General features: G+C 50.3%; 1 protein-coding gene across 2 annotated transcripts; it reads left to right on the top strand.

Moving 5' to 3' along the window:
* Nucleotides 1–409: 409 nt before the first annotated feature.
* On the top strand, nt 410–15,289 carry CDC37 (cell division cycle 37, HSP90 cochaperone). 2 transcript variants are annotated; one of them, XM_084783217.1, is made up of 8 exons: nt 410–627; nt 9,894–10,172; nt 10,415–10,688; nt 10,771–10,886; nt 10,967–11,089; nt 11,842–12,024; nt 12,134–12,205; nt 14,706–15,289. In XM_084783217.1, exons 1-8 carry the CDS (start codon nt 526–528, stop codon nt 14,859–14,861), a joined length of 1,305 nt encoding a protein of 434 aa, XP_084639343.1. In that variant the 5' UTR covers nt 410–525; the 3' UTR covers nt 14,862–15,289. The 2 variants fall into 2 exon arrangements, with proteins under 2 accessions (XP_084639343.1, XP_084639344.1); XM_084783218.1 differs by having other exon boundaries at nt 413–627; nt 10,580–10,688.
* The last annotated feature ends 2,899 nt before the right edge of the window (nt 15,290–18,188 follow it).

Here is an 18,188-nt window from a genome sequence, read left to right as displayed (position 1 = left end):
TTGAACCCGGGTCCTTTGGAGGAACAGTCAGTGCTCTTAACTGCTGAGCCATCTTTCCAGGCCCCTCAGTTTCTAATTTTTAATTTTTATTTTTTGAAACAGTTTATAACAGCTCTGGCCGTCTTGGAAATCACTCTATAGACCAGGCTGGCCTCGAACTCACAAAGATCCGCCTGCCTCTGCCTGCCATAGTGCTGGGATTACCGAAGGCCACCACACCAAACGTGACTAACTTTTCTTGTTCCTGAAGGATTCTCAGCATGATTTCGGCGGGAAATTCCAGAAGGCCGTGCCACGCGCTCTTGGCCCTTTAAGAAGGACCTCTGGTTGTCAGCGCCGCCGACTCTCATTGCTAAGGACGTGATGTCACGCGCCGGCGCTAGGGCGGGGCGGTCCTGCGCGGCGCCGTGGAGCGGAAGCGGAAGGGGCGGGGCTCTGCGAGCGGATTCCTCAACCCCTGTGGGTCCCTGTTCAGCGCCCGGCCGTGTGGAGAGCCGGGAGCCAGTCCGGGCCTCCGAGGCGAAGATGGTGGACTATAGCGTTTGGGATCACATCGAAGTGTCGGACGATGAGGACGAGACGCACCCCAACATCGACACGGCCAGCCTCTTCCGCTGGCGGCACCAGGTGGGGCTGTGCGCGCGCATCCCCTTCCCCCCACTCCCGGGACCCCCGCTCTAGAGTTCTGACCTCTTACCTAGGCCGCCCTGGGCCGTAAGGGGCGGGGGAGGGGAGGAAAGACCTCATTTATTGGCATCTGGCCCCTCCACTTCCACAATCTAGACTTTTATCTTTTTTTTTTTTTTCCCCTTCAAACAAAATCTCACTGTGTAGCCTTGCCTGGCCTGGAACTTGCTATGTAGACCAGGCTGGTCTCTAATTCACAGATGACAGAGATCCTCCTGCTTCTGCCTCCCCAGTGCTTGGCATTAAAGACGTGTTCCATCATGCTGCGCTGGACTTTTAAAATTCCATCCCAGAACTCCATGATCTTGAAAGCCCTAACTCTTCACCTGCCTCACTGGACTCACCCCATCTGCTGTCTTTTATTTTCTTTGGGCATTTATTTGTTAGTTTACTCATTGCGGTGTGCATTCTTGTGTGCGTGTGGCACAGCACGCATACGAACATTCAAGGATAGCTTGCAGAAGTTGGATCTTTCCTTTAGCCACGTTAGGACTCTGCTATGGAACCCAGGTCACCCCGCTTTGCCAGAAGCACCTCTACACTCAGCCATCTTATCAGCTGTTAGTACTCTAATCAGAATTTAGACTGTCCCCAAGTTGCCCCGTGTGCGTAGGGGTCCCCAATACCCTGTGTGGAACCTTTTGTTCTTCCTCAGAATTCCTTCTCAGAGTCCAAACCCCAGATTCTGTTAGGTGAACCCACATCCTAGCCATACACCCACTTCTGACCGCACATCTCCCTCTGCCCGTCCCCTAGAATCTGGATCCACAACACTTCTGATTTGATTGTGGCATCTACTTCCCAGGATCTTAGGCACACATTTTCACTAAGGCCCAGAGAACCCCAACTTCCAAACTAAATAAGGGCTGCGTCCTACCCACAATTTCTCAATTGATCTTAACTTGCAGCTGGGATTGATTCCCCAGCCCAGGATCCCTCTCCCTGGACTATAGACCAGAGCCCCACTCGGGACTTGAGTTCCACTGAGGACTGAAGTGTTGGAGCCCCTTGCCCCGTTTGCATTTGACCTCCAGCTCCACTCCTGCCCATCACCCCGTTCCCATGGCTTTCCTTACTCTCCCCTCCTCTAGACTCTTAGTTTCCATCCGCCTAGGAAGCCCCTCCCATTTAGCTTCCTGCTCTGGCTTCTCCCACTATAGTAAGCAGACCCCCTCCTGCCACCCTGGCTCCTTTTTTTTTTTTTTTTTTTTTTTTGGTTTTTCGAGACAGGGTCTCTCTGTAGCCTTGGCTGTCCTGGACTCACTTTGTCGACCAGGCTGGCCTCGAACTCACAGTGATCCACCCGCCTCTGCCTCCCGAGTGCTGGGATTAAAGGCGTGTGCCACCACGCCCGGCTCACCCTGGCTCCTTTATGAACTATGGCCCTATGGCCATCACTGAAAACTCACCAGATGGGGAGCCAGGAGGTGGTGGCACACACCTATAATCCCAGGACTCAGGAGGCAGAGGCAGAGGCAGGCCTGTGAGTGCAAGGACAGCCCTGGCTACACAGAGAAACCCTGGGGGTTGGGGGAGGGGGGAGAAAAAACTCAGCAAACCTCAGCTCAGAAGCAAACCTTTGGCTGGGCGTGGTGGCGCCTTTAATCCCAACACTCAGGAAGCAGAGGCAGGCGGATCTCTGAGTTCAAGACCAGCCTGCTCTACAAAGAGAGTCCAGGACAGCCATGGTGACACAAAGACACCCTGTCTCAAAACACCAAAACAAAAAAACCAACCCCCAAACCCATCCTGTCCTACCCACTCTCTCCCTCCAACCTCACTGGCCTCTCTCCAGGCTTCAGGTCCTTCTGCTTACCTTGGGACCGCCTGGGGCTGTTCCAGCAGCACCTGACTTGCTGAGCATGGCGGCATGCCCATGTAGTCTCAGGTCTGGGGAGGGGGAGGTAGGAGGATCTGGAAATCAGAGTCAATTCTTGCTACAGGACAAATTTTAGGCTAGCCTGGACTACATGGGACAAATGGGCTAGAGCTCAGTTGCAGGGTATTGCCTTGGGGTCCAGCTCTAGCACTACTTAAAAGGTGATCATAAGCCTGGTGTGGTGGTGCACGCTGTCTTTAATCCCAACACTCAGGAGACAGAGGCAGGTGGATTGCTGTGAGTTCAAGGCCAGCTTGGTCTATAAATTGAGTCTAGGACAGCCAAGACTACACAGAGAAACCCTGTCTTGGGGGGAAAAAATGAAAAAAAGCTGGCCGTGGCAGGACAGTCCCAGCACTGGGGTGATGGAAGCAGGAGGTCAGATGTGCAGTCTTCAGCCACAGAGTAAGTTTGGGGCTGACATGGGCTATGAGGGATCCTGTCAACAGCCAAGCAAACAAAACAAAGTCCTACACACTGGAAATCAGTCTCAACAGATGCCCCAGATACAGACCTTAGAACCCCAGGTGTGAGTCAGCCATGTTCTTCCACCCCTCTTCTGCCAGCATTGCCCGCAGGCCAGTAGTGTTCTACCGAGGCCTGAGGGGGGCCTGGGGGTGTGGGTGAGTGGTGGAGCACCTGCCTGGCCTGCAGGAGGGCCTAGTTCCCTTCCTTGCATAGCCTAACCTGCTCCCCCAAATTAAAGCATACGAGCCCACATACCTGTGTGTTATCTCTCTGTTTAAACTACATTTATTCATTTGTGTGTACACTGTGCATGTATGTGCTGGGTACCCTTGTACAGTCAGAGGATAGCCTGCTGGAGTCCGTTCTTTCCTCCCGCGTGGGCTCTAGGGATCAAATCAGGTCATCAGGCTGTCCCCACTGAGCTCTCTCCTCGGCCTGTGAGCTTGTTATATACTCTCAAGCCGAGGGCAGGCACTTTCAAGTTAGGAGTTTGGCACTCCACCTTCCTGAGGGAAGCACTTTGTAGGCCTTTCTCCACCTTCCCAAATCCAGCGTTTGTCTCCCCAGTCCCAGCTACACACCTGTTCCTAACACTTTCCTGGGAGGACCACCTGCCAGGCGGCCGCTGCTCTGGCAGCACAGTCCACACATAGCATTGTATTAGGAAGCACTGAAGAGCTCCGCACGGCGGGAGAACTATTCTTGGGAGCACTTGTTTCTGTTGTATGAAGCGTTCATCTTCCCACTGCGTAGAGAACAGCTGGGGCTGCTGGGTGGGAGGGAGGACTCCCTGACTGGTGCACAGTCGCCTTCCTGTCTCGCTGCTTTGGCTGTAATACTGGGGAAGAAAGTGGGGCTCTCTGCCCCGCAGGCGTGGGAGGACAGGCGGGCTCTGGTGTACACCTAACTGTACCACTTTACGCATCCATCTGTGATAGGGCAGGATCCATAAGCCCTGAGCAGAGAGGCCTGACAGGTCGCATCCCAGGTCTGTGACTGTGTGCTCCATACGGTTGGTGTAAGTTTCCCAGTACTTAACAACTGATAATAGTTCTTGTCGTAACTGTTTAGCTGTGCCTTGTGGTGTCCTAGCAAATCTGAAGCCAGGTGTGATGGTGCTGCTATTTCAGCACTTGTGAGATAGAGGCAGAACGATCACCATTCAAAGCGACCCTTTGCAATATAGCAAGTGGAGGCCAGCAGAGGCTCATGAGCCCCTGTCTAGAAATAAACAGCAAAGTAGCTCAGTGGGTAAAGGCCTGATGGTCAGAGTTTGATTCCTGGTATTCATATGGTAGGAGAGAACTGACAGCTACAAGTTGTCCTCTGACCTCTAAATACACACTATGGCACACATCTGTCTCTACCAGTGTGTACATAATAAATAAAAATTTGAAGTTAGCTGGGCAGTGGTGGTACATACCTTTAATTCCAGCACTTGGGATGTAGAGGCAGGTGGATATCTGTGAGTTCAAGGCCTGGTCTACAGAGTGAGTTCCAAGACAGCTAGGGCTGGCTGCACAGAAAAATTCTGTCTCAAAAAAACAAAGCAAACAAAACAGTTAATTAGTTAAAATAAAAACTAAATAAAATGTGGGGGGAATTTTCCAGCTTGGCTGGGTGGTGCAGGCCTGTCTTCTCAGCTCCTGTGGGTGCTGAGGAAGGAGATCACAAATTCAAGCCAGCTTCAACCATGTATGGTGAGGTCAGGCCAGCTTGAGCAATGTAGGAAGGCACCACACCAAAGTAAGAAATACAAAAGTATGCACTCAGGAGGCAGAGACAAGTGGATTTATGTGAGTTCGAGGCCAGCCATATCTGCAAAGCAAGCCCAGGACAGCTGGGCGTGGTGGCGCATGCCTTTAATTCCAGCACTTGGGAAGCAGAGGCAGGTGGATTGCTGTGAGTTCAAGGCCAGCCTGGTTTACAAAGTGAGCCAAGGCTATACAGAGAAACCCTGTCTCAAAAAACCAAAAAAAAAAAAAAAAAAAAAAAAAAAAAAACCAAAACAACAACAACAAAAAACAAACAAACAAACCCAAACCCAAAAAGTGCAGTGTGCAGCTCAGCAGGCCACTTGTGGAGCAGGTGTGGGGCGCTGAGTTCAGTCCCTGGTAGAACCCCTACCAGGGGAAAAAAGCAAAGATGTGAAAGTTTGAGAAGGGGGCAAGTGAGTTCCCAGCCTCACCTCCTAGGCTCTGTGGCCAGAGAGGTGCTATATGGGGTTTCTTCTGGCTCCTTCCAATGAGCTATATGGTGTCAAAATTCAGACCCTCCTGTCCCTTCTTTAAGGACACCCACACCATCCCGTTACTTGTGCCTGGGTCAGCCTGTTACTGCCCCTCCATATGGAAGGTGTAATGCTTACTGGCCAGGTGGCTGCTGTCAACACCAGGGCCCCTGTTTTTAGCTTCAGCCTCCCTGGCAGCTACGCAGAGGACATTAGGGAGAATGGTGGCTGTCTTCCAAAAGCCAGCAGCCTGGCACCTTCCTACTCCTGTCTGGGGCCAGTGAGGTGCTGACCTTAGAGCCCTTAGGAGAACATGACACGGGCTAGGGCTGCCGTATCTGGGCCTTGTGTCGTCATGTGTGTACGTGAGTGTGGGCTTGCATACAGATGACAGAGGAGGAAGTTGGGTACCCTGCTTAGTCACTCTACCCATTCCCTTGAGGCAGGGCCTCTCACTTATTCTGGAGCTAAGCTGGGGGCCAACAGGTCCCAACCATCGTCCTGTCTCTGTTCCCTATAGTACTGAGGCTATGGGGCCCAATGCTTTGTTTGTTTTTCTTCTTCTCCTTCTTCTTTTTTTTAAAGATTTATTTATTGTATATGAATGCTTTATCTGCAGAAGAGGGCATCAGATCACATTATAGATGGCTGTGAGCCACCATGTGGTTGCTGGGAATTGAACTCAGGACCTCTGGAAGAGCAAACAGTGCTCTTAACCTCTGAGCCATCTCTCTAGCCCTTGTTTTTCTTCTTAATATTCATCTCTATTTTATTACATTGGTGTTCCGCTTGCATGTATTCATGTCTGTGCGATGGTGTCAGATCCTGTGGAACTGGAATTACACACAGTTGTTAGCTGCCATGTGGGTGCTGAGAATTAACCCAGGTTCTTTGGAAGAGCAGCCGGTGTTGCTAACCGCTGAGCCATCTCTCCAGCCCCCCCACCATGTTTTTTTGGAGTGCTGGGGGTCTGAACTCAGGTCTCATCGTGGCCCGCGTGTGCTTCCCTGGGAACTGTCTCCCTATAAAGCGTCACTCTAGCCATCTCCTGTACTCTCCTCTTTCCTGTGCTCCGCACTTCAGTGCTTTGACTTATTTTCTTAATTGTGTGTGTGAGAGAGAGAGATTGCTTTTCCACGGGCACCCAGAAATGCATGTGTGGGGAACAAGTTTGTGTCAGTTTTCTCCTTCAACCATATAGATCCCCGGGACTGAACTCGGGTCATCAGGCTGGGCTGCAAGTTCCTGCCGAGCCCTCGTGGGCCTCATGATCTGAGTTTTCTTCCAGCGCTGAAGCCTTTGTGTGTGCTGGTTCTACTTCTCACTCTCAGTACACTGTGCAGTAAATTACACCAGAAGTGGGTGGTGTCACACCCACCTGAGGTCTCGGGGCCAGCCTGGTCCACATGCAAGAGCTTATTTCTGGCTGGGTGTGGTGGCGCTCGCCTTTAATCCCAGCACTTAGGAGGCAGAGGCAGGCAGATCGCTGTGAGTTTGAGGCCAGCCTGGTCTACAAAGTGAGTCCAGGACAGGCAAGGCTACACAGAGAAACCCTGTCTCGAAAAAAACAAAAACAAAAAAACCTTATTTCTGAATAAGTCAGTGAATGAATGACATAGTGGCACAGCACGTGGTGACATGTGTTGCCCAGTACATAATAACTTGGTGCCCTGTTAGTGTAGACCTGTCAGCTTGGCTGTTCTTAGGCTCTTAGGTTGAGGCGAAAAAATAGCAAGAGCAAGCACTCCCCACACTACAGAGTGAGTTCCAATCCAGCCTGGGCAACCTCGAGGGACTCTACTTTGTTTTGTTTTGAGACAGGGTTTCCCTGTGTAGCATTGACTGTCCTGGGCTCTCTGTAGACCAGGCTGGCCTTGAACCCACAGAGATCCACTGCCTCTGCTCCCCCGTCTCTGGAGCACGAGGATTGAAGGCATGCGCCACCATACCTGGCTGGAACTCTGTGTTAAAGTGCAAAACTGGTCATGGGTGTGCGAGCCTGGCACTCCAGCCCTAGGGAGAAAGAATCAGGAGCTTCACCACAGGTTCAAGGCCAGCCTCAGCCACATAGTGAGTTCCTGGCTATATAGCAAGGGACTCTCTCAAAAAACAATGAAGTAGGGCTGGCGAAAGGCACTTACCCCAAGCCTGGGGGGCGGAGTTCAGTCCCTGGAACTGGACATTGTCCTCTGATCTCCACATACCTGTGCTGTGGGGGGGAGGTGTGTATGATACATGCTAAAAACATTAATAAGATGATTGAGGATGTAGTGTTTGACCCCTCAGTTCAGCCCCTTGTACTGCAAAAATAAACACACACACACACACATCTATATATCCACACCCATACAGAACAACTGTGTGATATTTTTTTTTCCTGCCATGCTTAGTGGCGCTCATGCCTTTAATCTCAGGAGGAGACAAAGGAGTTGGATCTCTGAGTCCAAGGCCAAAGCAAGTTCCAGGACAGCCAGGGCTACACAGAGAGACCCTGTCTTGAAAAACCTAAATAACTAAATAGTTATGGTTTTCTCCAGCTCAGATGCTTGGAAAGTGAGATCTTTTGGCAAATTTAATTTATTTAGCTGTGTATGTGTGTGTGTGTGTGAGAGAGAGAGAAGGGGGGGGGGAACACGTGCGTGCTCTCGCGCGCGTGAGAGTACAAGACCACAGTGCACATGTGAGGACAACTTGAGGGAGTTGTTCTCTTTCCACTATGTGAGTCTCGGGGATGAGATTCCAGTTACCAGGCTTGGCATCCGGTACCATCTCACTGGTCCTAAAATTTATTTTTATTTCATTTCCTTATTTTGTTTTTTGAGATAGGGTCTTACTGTATAGACAAGGATGACCTCCTGCCTCCCGTCTGCCCATTGTTAGGATTTGTTACCATGCCTGGCCTTAAGTTTTATTTCAGGACAAGTTTTGCTGAGTTGCCTAGGCTGGCCTGGTACATACTCACACTTCCTGCCTCAGCTTCCCTGAGTGCTGGGTCACAGGAGTGCTCCTCCATGCCACTTGGGGTTGTCTGGATTTGTTTGTGGTGCTGGTGATGCAACCCAAGATGGCTCAGGGGTAAAGGCACTTGCCACCAAGCCTGGTGACCTGAGTTGAATCCCTGGGACCCACACACTGGAACTCTCTATTGTCCTATATCGGAACTTTCTTTGCACCTGCCAGTTTAAGTATAAATACATGGAGACTTACTGACATTTATTATGTTTAGGCCTTAGCTTGGGCTACCTCCCAGCTAGCTCATCGAACTGAAATAACCTGACGACTCCAGCTCGCTACCCACCACATCCCCTCCAGGCCCTCTCTCAGCCTTTCCCCCCTCCTGCCTCACCGTTGGCTGTCAGATTGACAGTCTGGTCTGATTAACTAAGCTAATCAAAAGGTAAGGGAAGAAGACTGTTTAGAAAATATGCAGGTGCTCAGCTATAAGAATAACAATACCGGGGCTGGAGAGATGGCTCAGAGGTTAAGAGCACTGGCTGCTCTTCCAAAGGTCCTGAGTTTAATTCCCAGCAACCACATGGTGGCTTACAACCATCTCTAATGTGATTTGATGCCCTCTTCTGCTGTGAAAGTGTTACATGCAGGCAGAACTCGGTGTACTAAATAAATAAATCTTAAAAAAAAAAAAAAAAAGAATAACAATGCTGAAGTCAGGACGGCACTCCATCCTCTGCCTGTACAGGATTAGCAGCTGAATATACACAGGCAACCTGTACACAGTGTACAAAACATTGCCCCAACATTGTCCTCTGACCTTCACGTGTTACTGTAGCATATACAAACTCTTTTATTTTTATTTTTCTAAAATTAAAATGCTGAGCAAGGCCACTGTTGCTGTTACTCCCCTCACATGACCAGCTCCTGTTGCCCTACTGTGCACCTGCACTGGCGAGGCAGGAGGATCAGGAGCTCAGGTTCACTCTTTGCTGCATAGAGAGGTTTTTGTTAGTGAGCCTTGGCCTTGAAAATTGGAAGAAAAAAAAAACAAGCCATGGCAACTTGCCACCCACAGATAGCATATGGCTGTACAGACTGTTGTAAGGACCCTTGGTGTGTCCCTGGCCAAGGTGTGTCTAGTCCCCCATGGTAAACAGGGTGAAGGTTGGGAGGCCAAGCCTTGAACTGGTGCACACATCTCCTGGAACTCATGAGTCCAGTGTGGAGATTGAAGCCCAGGGCCACTGCTGAACCATCATGATGATACACACACACACACACACACACACACACTTTCTCTGTATTCCTCGTCCTGGAACTCACTTTGCAAAACAGGCTGGCTGGGATTGGAGAGATGGTTCAGAGGTTAAGAGCACTGGCTGTTCTTTCAAAGGTCTTGAGTTCAATTCCCAGCAACCACATGGTGACCCATAAGTATCTAGAATGAGATCTGCTGCCCTCTGCTGGCTTGCAGGCACACATGCAGGCAGAATACTATATAAATAATAAATACATCTTTAAGAAAACAACAACAACAAAAAAAACGGGCTGGCCTTGAACTCAGATCCAGCTGCCTCAGCCTCTGCAGTGCTGGGGCTGCGGTGAGCGCCACCATACCCAGTTCTTAAAGCTGTTCCTTCTAAGTGACCAGCTGCTGGCCGTACTTGCTTGCAGGCCAGGGTGGAACGCATGGAGCAGTTTCAGAAGGAGAAAGAGGAACTGGACCGGGGCTGCCGTGAGTGCAAGCGCAAGGTAGCTGAGTGCCAGCGGAAGCTGAAGGAGCTGGAAGGAGCCGACGGCAGTGGCCAGGGCGAGCTTGAGCGGCTTCGAGCTGAGGCACAGCAGCTGCGCAAAGAGGAGCGAAGCTGGGAGCAGAAGCTGGAGGACATGCGCAAGAAGGAGAAGAACATGCCCTGGAATGTGGACACGCTCAGCAAAGATGGCTTCAGCAAGGTGGGACACAGGCGAGAGCACTGCGGAGTACTGGGACTGGGGGCGGCTTGGTGGTAGAGGCTGGATATGCTTATGGGTGCCCCAGGTCTACCCCTGTCTCCCCATCTCTGTAAACTAGAAAAAGAATTCTGACAGTGAGAGCCAGGCAAGGCCACAGAGGAGAGATGGGACAGACAGGTGGAGCTTGGGGCTGGCTAGTGGAGGCCAATGAAGCCCATCCATACCCTCTGATCTGCCCGAAGGCCCGCGGCCATGCCTCTGCCACCTTGATGCACTTAGCGACGCCACCGCCTCCGATGTGGACAGGATGGGCGCGGCGGCCACGGCCGCCACGGCCCCCACGGCCCCCGCATCCCAGGCGCACTCCTGCCTTGCCCCAGCCCACTTGCCCTCTCGCCCTGTCACAGAGCATGGTCAATACCAAGCCTGAGAAGGCAGAGGAAGACTCAGAGGAGGCAAGGGAGCAGAAACACAAGACCTTCATTGAAAAGTACGAGAAACAAATCAAACATTTCGGTAAGTCCCTGCACAGAGCTCCCCGTTGTGAGCCAAGGGCAGGGCAGGGCTTGTGACGGCCTTTCCAACATCCTCCCTGCAGGCATGCTCCACCGCTGGGATGACAGCCAGAAGTACCTCTCAGACAATGTCCACCTGGTGTGTGAGGAGACAGCCAACTACCTGGTGATCTGGTGCATCGACCTGGAAGTGGAGGAGGTAAGTACAGCCTTGCCCGGCCGGCATCAGAAAGACCCCTGACACTGCTGCTTGGTGACACCCTACCTTTGTCCTGGCAGAAATGTGCACTGATGGAGCAGGTGGCTCACCAGACCATGGTGATGCAGTTTATTCTGGAGCTGGCCAAGAGCCTGAAGGTTGACCCACGCGCCTGTTTCCGGCAGTTTTTCACCAAGATCAAGGTAATGGGCTCCTGTACTACCAGGCATCCCACAGCGTACATCTGCCTAGGAACCTGTGGTCTGATCTTCTGTCAGGAGGGCTTGAGGTAGTGTGGGGCTGACAGTGGTGATTATGACCACATTCATTACTTTCTCAGTTTTTAAAAGTTGTGTGTGTGTGTATGTATGTATGATGTATATGCATATATGTATGTATGTATTTATATATGATGTGTATGTGGACCCATATGGTCAGGGACAACTTTGTGGAGTTGATTCTCTCCTACCTTGCTGAAGATCCCAGTGGTCAAACAAGCTGCTAGGTTTGCATGGCAAGCACTCTTACCCACTGAACCGCCTTGCTGGCCTGATTTAAAAGGTGTCTCCAGAGACTAGCAAGAGGGTGTTGGATTGCTGGAGCTGGAGTTACTGGTCTTGGCAAGCTGCCATGTGGAATCTGGCAACTGAACTTCTGTCATCTGAAAGATTGGGGATCCTGAGAGCAGGGCAGGGTAGAACAATCCGGGGCTGAGGTCCCTCTAAGACCTTGCTGGAGAACACCTGAGGGTGTGGTTCCAGGCCTGTGTTAAGGAGCTAAGCCAGGAGGCTGGCCATCAGCAGATGGGTCCACAAGGTAGTAGGAGGGGGTACTGAGTACAGGGGACAAAGGCCAAGCCTTGAGGTACCCATGGTGGAGCCTCAGAAAGCCTCAAAGAGCTGCAGCAGGGGTCTTGCCCCACCCCCACCCCAAACCTCACTGTCTTCTTCCGTAGACCGCTGACCACCAGTACATGGAGGGCTTCAAGTATGAACTGGAGGCCTTTAAGGAGCGTGTGCGGAGCCGTGCCAAGCTGCGGATAGAGAAGGCCATGAAGGAGTATGAGGAAAAGGAGCGCAAGAAGAGGCTGGGCCCTGGGGGCCTGGACCCTGTGGAGGTCTACGAGTCCCTGCCCGAGGTGCGGCTGCCCAGGGCCCAGGAGGGAGGAGGGAGGTCTGTGAGCATTGCCACCCTCGCTACACCCCCCAGCCCCAGCCCAGGCTCTCACCCGGCCCCTCTGTACCCAGGAGCTGCAGAAGTGCTTCGATGTGAAGGATGTGCAGATGCTGCAAGATGCCATCAGCAAGATGGATCCCACCGTGAGTCCCCAAGCTACAAAGGCCCTCTTGTCTGGGCCTGGGGTTGCAAGTCTATTATCTTCAGAGGCTAAGAGCAGGGTTGTAAGTTCGAGGCCAGGCTTAGACAGGAAGAGTTCAAATGAGCCAGAGTAGCTCAGTGAGAGCCTGTCTCAGAATGATAAGATGACAGGGTGTCCCTCAATCCTGGCAACGCTCAATCCGCTCAACACTAGTATGTGTGGGTCTCTGGGTCCAAAAACAAAAGATAGTGTCCCTCCTGCTTCTCTAAGAACGAGGCAGCCCAGCACTCCAACAGCAGCACCGTTTGTTAAATACCTGCTGTGTGTACCTCATCTAGTATATAATGAATAGTGAGCTTTTGTCTTTTATTCATTTTTTTGTGGACTCTGGGAATGTAACCAATGCTTCCTATATACTCAGTCTGCTGCTGAGCCACGCCCCATCCCTCACTGGAGATTTCCTTCTCTGTGGAAACAGTCTATACATAGGACTAGTAGTAGGGATTCTAGAAGCTTCTATAAAAATACATATCTAGGAGAAAGTTTGCAATCCTCATTAGAAGGCTCACAAATTACCTTTATAGATCAAATGTAATTATAATACTGTCCCCACACTTCTTTTTGTATCATTTAGAGAAAATTTCTGGAGCTGGATACGGTGGCTCACGCCTGTAATCCCAGCACTCAGGAAGGCAGAGGCAGATGGATCTCCTGAGTTTGAGGCCAGCCTGGTCTATGTACTGAGTTCCAGGACATCCAGGGCTACACAGAGAAAAAGAAAGAAGTTTGCTGGGTAGGACTGGGGCTGCAGTTCAGTTGCTGTGCACTTGCCCGGCATAGAGAATACCCTGTGTTCAGTCCCCAGCACAGCATAAAGCCAGTGGTGCTGCACACCTGTAGTCCTAGCACTCAGGAGGATCAGGAATAAGTTCAAGATTGTTCTCTGCCAGCATAGTGAGCCTGGGATACCTTAGGGCCAGTCTCTAGACCAAAGAAGAAGAGCTGTGGGGATGGCTCAGTTGTTAAGAGCACTGGCTGCAAGCTGGGTGTGGTGGCGCACGCCTTTAATCCCAGCACTTGGGAGGCAGAGACAGGCAGATCTCTGTGAGTTCGAGGCCAGCCTGGTCTACAAAGCAAATCCAGGACAGCCAAGGCTACACAGAGAAACCCTATCTTTAAAACAAACAAACAAACAAACAAACAAACCTAAAGAGCACTGGCTACTCTTTCAGAGGTTCTGAGTTCGATTTCCAGCAACCACATGGTGGTTCACAACCATCTATAATGTGATCTGATGCCCTCTTCTGGTATGCAGGTGTACATGCAGATTAGAGCATTCAATGTGTAAAATAAATAAATAAATAAATAAACACATCTTTTTAAAAAAATAAAAATAAGCACTGGCTGCTCTTCCAGAAGACGCAACACCTACCCACATAACAGCTCACAGCCATCTATAACTACAGTCCTGGGGAATCCTGTGCCCAAGACTTTTGAAAGAAAAGCACAGTTCATTAGAAGTCTAGAATTGTAGCACACCTTCAAAGCTGCAGGAGGAGGGTTGTGAGCTGAGACCAGTGTAGGGTCCATTCTGAATTCCTGCCTTAAAAAAAATAAGTGAAGGCCATGCATATGATACCTCAGCAGAAGGTGGCACTTGTCCCCATGCCTGACAGCCTGCATTCCATTCCTGAGACCTATAAGGTGGATAGAGAGCTGGCTCCCATAGTTGTCTCTGACCTCCACACACTCATACACACGCAAATAAAAAAATGTAAAAAGAATTTTTTATCAAGTTTGTGGCTGTGACTCAGTGTTAGTCACTTGCAAAACCGTGCATCCCTGGTCTCCATGCCTGGCACCATACACAAACTATCTACTGAGCTTTGCTTTAGACTTGGTGCCATCCTGACTGTTCTGTTTTCGGCTCTGGGCACCTTTCTGTTTGCAGTGCTCTTCACAGCCAATACGATGCAGCATGGTCAGCTCAGGGAGTGTGCCCATAAAACATAGTTTGATGGTGCTGCCAGAAAGATCTCAGACCACCCTAACATGCTTAGTGGAAAAAAGAAAAGCCACCTTTTCAAGATTGACTTCTCAGGGCTGGAAAGGAGGCCTCAGAGCGCTGGCTACTCTTCCGAAGGACCTTGCTTTAATTCCCAGCACCCACATGACAGCTTACAGCTGACTATAACTCCACATCCAGGGGATCTTACACCCTTACACCCACATACAAGCAGGCAGAACACCAATGTACATACAGTAAAATTTTTTAAAATCACTTAAGAATCCAGGCCTGGTGGCACACACCTATAATTTCAGCACTCTGGGACGCAAAAACAGGTGGATCTCTGAATTCAAAGGCCAACCTAGTCTACAAAGTGAGTTCAGGACAGCCAAGGCTACACAGAGAAACCCTGTCCTGAAAAAAAAAACAAAAAGAAGGAAAAAATAAAAATTAAAAAACGTTGTTGCCTCACCTGTCTCCCCTCTCTCCACAGGATGCCAAGTATCACATGCAGCGCTGCATCGATTCTGGCCTCTGGGTCCCCAACTCCAAGTCTGGTGAGGCCAAGGAGGGGGAGGAGGCGGGCCCCGGGGACCCATTGCTGGAAGCCGTCCCCAAAGCGGGCAACGAGAAAGACGTCAGTGCGTGACCTGCCCCAGCCACTGCCACCGGCCTGCAGACTTCTGCGGGCCCTTCTCCAGAAAAGGAAACCTAGCCACCAAGTCCCTAGCCCCCGACTTCCTTCACTTCTGCTGCTCCTCACATCCTGGCCCATGTCCCCTGTCCCCCAGCCTGTCCCCAGCACTCATCAGACTCTGCTTCGGGTTGAGGGGCTCTGCTGTCTGCAGCCCCCCTACCCCCATCAGCGTTATGCCAAAGTCCTGGGGGTCTGGGGAGTGGCAGCAGTTGCCAGGTTAGTCCACCAGTCTGGGGTTAACATGTCCCCAGCTGGTCAGGGTCTGTCCCTATGGGTCTGTGGTCACTGGTTTTTTTTGTTTTTGTTTTTTGTTTTTTTCTGTCTAGCTTTCTGTCCTGCAACTGGCAACAATGCCCAATAAACAGTTCCAGGTGCTGGAGGCCTCTGGCTCGGTGCTGTTTGAGGCAGAGTGTGAACTTAGGTGGGGAGAACCAGAGTCCTGTGACAGCCACGCCCTAGGCTGTCCCTCACTGTTGAGAAGCCCTGGGCCAACAATTTACAGAAATGTGGGGCCTGAGCATCAACTAAGCACACAGACAGCCTCGTTGACTTGGGGTTGTCCCCTCCTGTGAACTGTGGGCAACTTCAGCCACTGTCAGCCTTGCCTTTCTCCCCATGATACCCACAGCTCTGGGAAAGGGACCTGGAACACACTGAGACTGGCAGGGTAGCCAGAGGGCTGTGTCCAAGTGACTACCCACCTGGGGGCAGCAGTGAGCCACAAATCTCTGTAGCCCCAGTATTTTCTAGTTTTCAACATGAAGTTGAAGTACTCACACATAGCCAGGCATGGTGGCACACCTTTAACCCCAGCACTCAGGAGGCAGAGGCTGGTGGATCGCTGTGAGTTCTTGGCCAGCCTGGTCTACAAAATGAGTCTAGGACAGCCAAGGCTACATAGAGAAACCCTGTCTCGAAAAACAACAAAGAAAAAAAAAACACCTACACATACAACATTTAAAGGAGAAAAAACCATAAGCTGCTGTAGGCATGTGCCTGTTTTAGTTGGTTTTCTTATGCCTCTGCTTTCCTTCTCTACCCCGTAACCCTCCCAAGACCTTTCCAGCACCCTGACACTAGGTAGGAGAGAAAGAGTAAGGTTAGTAGGGAGAGGGGGCGGCGTTCTCTGGCTACTTCTGGTTGTTGAGGGTTGTTGGGTTCTTTGGGACAATACCAGTCTCAGTTATCTAGTAGCCCAGTAAATGCTGCAGCAACCAGGCTTCTCAGAGCATCCTCTGTCTTCAAGTGTTCTTTTCTCTCTCTGACCATCTTGAAGGTTTTTTAAAAAATATACAATGTTCTGCTTTATAAATGGTTGTGAACCACTGTGTAGTTGCTGGGACCTCTGGAAGACCACCAGCCAGTGCTCTTAACCTCTGAGCCGTCTCTCCAGACCTGGGCTCTGGTAGCTAATAACTCTCTCAAGAGTTCAACTGTCTCAGCTGGCAAAGACCACACCCTTCTCTAAGCTAGAGGAGACTATTAGCGGCAAAGACCACAACATTACATGAGACACTTACTAGCTGCAGATAATCTAAAAGCAGCCCCATATCCCACACTTGGGATTAAAACGAAAACATGTTTACATAAACATAACTGGGTTTTTTTTTTTTTTTTTTTTAAGGTTTATGTATGAGTGCTCTGCCTGCATGTACACCTGCAGGCCAGAAGAGGGTATCAAGTCACATTTAGATGGTTGTGAGCCACCATATGATTGCTGGGAATTGAACTCAGGACCTATGGAAGAACAGATAGTGTGCTTAACCACTGAGCCATTTCTCCAGCCCACATAACTTGAGGGTTTTAAACAAAGCAAAACTTTCACTACAACCCCTGATGAAAGTGCTGGGAATTTAACCAGGTCCTCTGAAAGAGCAGTCAGTGCTCTTAACCACAGAACAATTCCTCCTCCTATTTTGGGGGGTTAAGGTGGGGTAGGGTTCATGACAGTGCTTCTCTGTATATCCTTGGCTGTCCTGGAACTTGCTCTATAGACCAGACTGGCCTTGAACTCGCAGAGACCTGCCTGCTTCTGCCTCTCAAGTGCTGGGATTAAAGGTGTTCACCACTGCCCCATTTGCTTTCATGTGTTTTTGAGACTTAAGTCTCACTGTAGCACAGGCTAGCCTAAAACTGGTGACAACCGACCTGCCTCAGTCTCCCAAGTGCTGTGGTGAGCATAGGTTGTGAGTTACTTTGAATGACTAGGGTGGGTTGGGGTTTTTTTGTTGTTGTTGTTTATTGTGTTATCATCCTGGAAGTGTGAGTTGTCTTATAACAGGATAAGGGGTACATGTTTATTATATCCCAGCACTTGGGAGACGGAAGCAAGACTGTGGACAGAGTTTAAGGCCAGTCTAGGTGGTGGGTATCTTGTCTCAGCTGCTTTTTTGTTTTTGTTTTCTTTTTAAAAGATAGTTCCAAAATAGGTCTAAATTCTTTTTAAATTTTATTTTATGTTCATTGATGTTTTGCCTGCATGTGTGTCTCTGTGAGGGTGTCAGATCTTGGAGTTACAGACAATTATAAGCTGCCATGTGGGTGCAAGGAGTTGAACCTGGGTCCTCTGGAAGAGCAGTCAGTGCTCTTAACTGCTGAGCCATCTCTCCAGCCCCCTAAATTTTTTTTTACTTACTTATTGTGTGAACATCCATGCCACAGCACACATGTGGACATCAAAAGATAACTTGAGTTGTTTCTCGGCTTCCCCTGTGTGGGAACTGGAGCTAGAACTCAGGATGTCAGTATTGATGGCAAGTGCCTTACCCCCTGAGCATCTCAGTGGCTCCCATTCATCAGGGAGCCTCTGGTGCCTTCGGCCCATTCCTCCCTGGCACTGAGTTGCACATGTGTTGCTACACTTGGCTCCTTGCATGGTGCTGGGGATTGAACTGGGTCCCCGTGTTTGCAGGCCAAAGCAAGTCCTTTGCCAGCTTAGGTTTTCATTATTACTAACTCAGTTGATGCCCCACATACAACTCTGATTTTTCAGAGAGGTAAAGTAATACACAGAAGGTTAAGATGCTGCCTGGAAGTGGGGTGTGATGGTGGTGCACACCTTTAATCCCAGTACTTGGGAGGCTGAGGCAATTGGATCACTGAGTTTGAGGCCAGCCATGGCTACACAGAGAAATCCTATATTGAAAACAACAACAACAAAAAGATGCTGCTCCAGGGTGGAGGGTGGAATGGGGCAGTGGTCACACTGGGCTGTCCAGCTCTTCTGCCCGTGTAGCTTGTTTTTTGGTTTTGTTTTGTTTTTTAACCTTGTCTTTTTTC

The sequence above is a fragment of the Acomys minous genome (genome assembly GCF_964271855.1).
Source record: "Acomys minous genome assembly, chromosome: 5".
NCBI classification, from domain to species: domain Eukaryota; kingdom Metazoa; phylum Chordata; class Mammalia; order Rodentia; family Muridae; genus Acomys; species Acomys minous.
Note: the sequence above shows the minus strand (reverse complement) of the source record. Positions and strands in the feature narration are given on the sequence as shown.

Coding starts and splice junctions, on each gene's coding strand:
- CDC37 (XM_084783217.1), top strand. CDS start 526: ATGGTGGACTATAGCGTTTGGGATCACATCGAAGTGTCGGACGATGAG. Junction 10,173..10,414: donor GCAAAGATGGCTTCAGCAAG/GTGGGACACAGG, acceptor ATCTGCCCGAAG/GCCCGCGGCCATGCCTCTGC. Junction 10,689..10,770: donor GAAACAAATCAAACATTTCG/GTAAGTCCCTGC, acceptor TCCTCCCTGCAG/GCATGCTCCACCGCTGGGAT.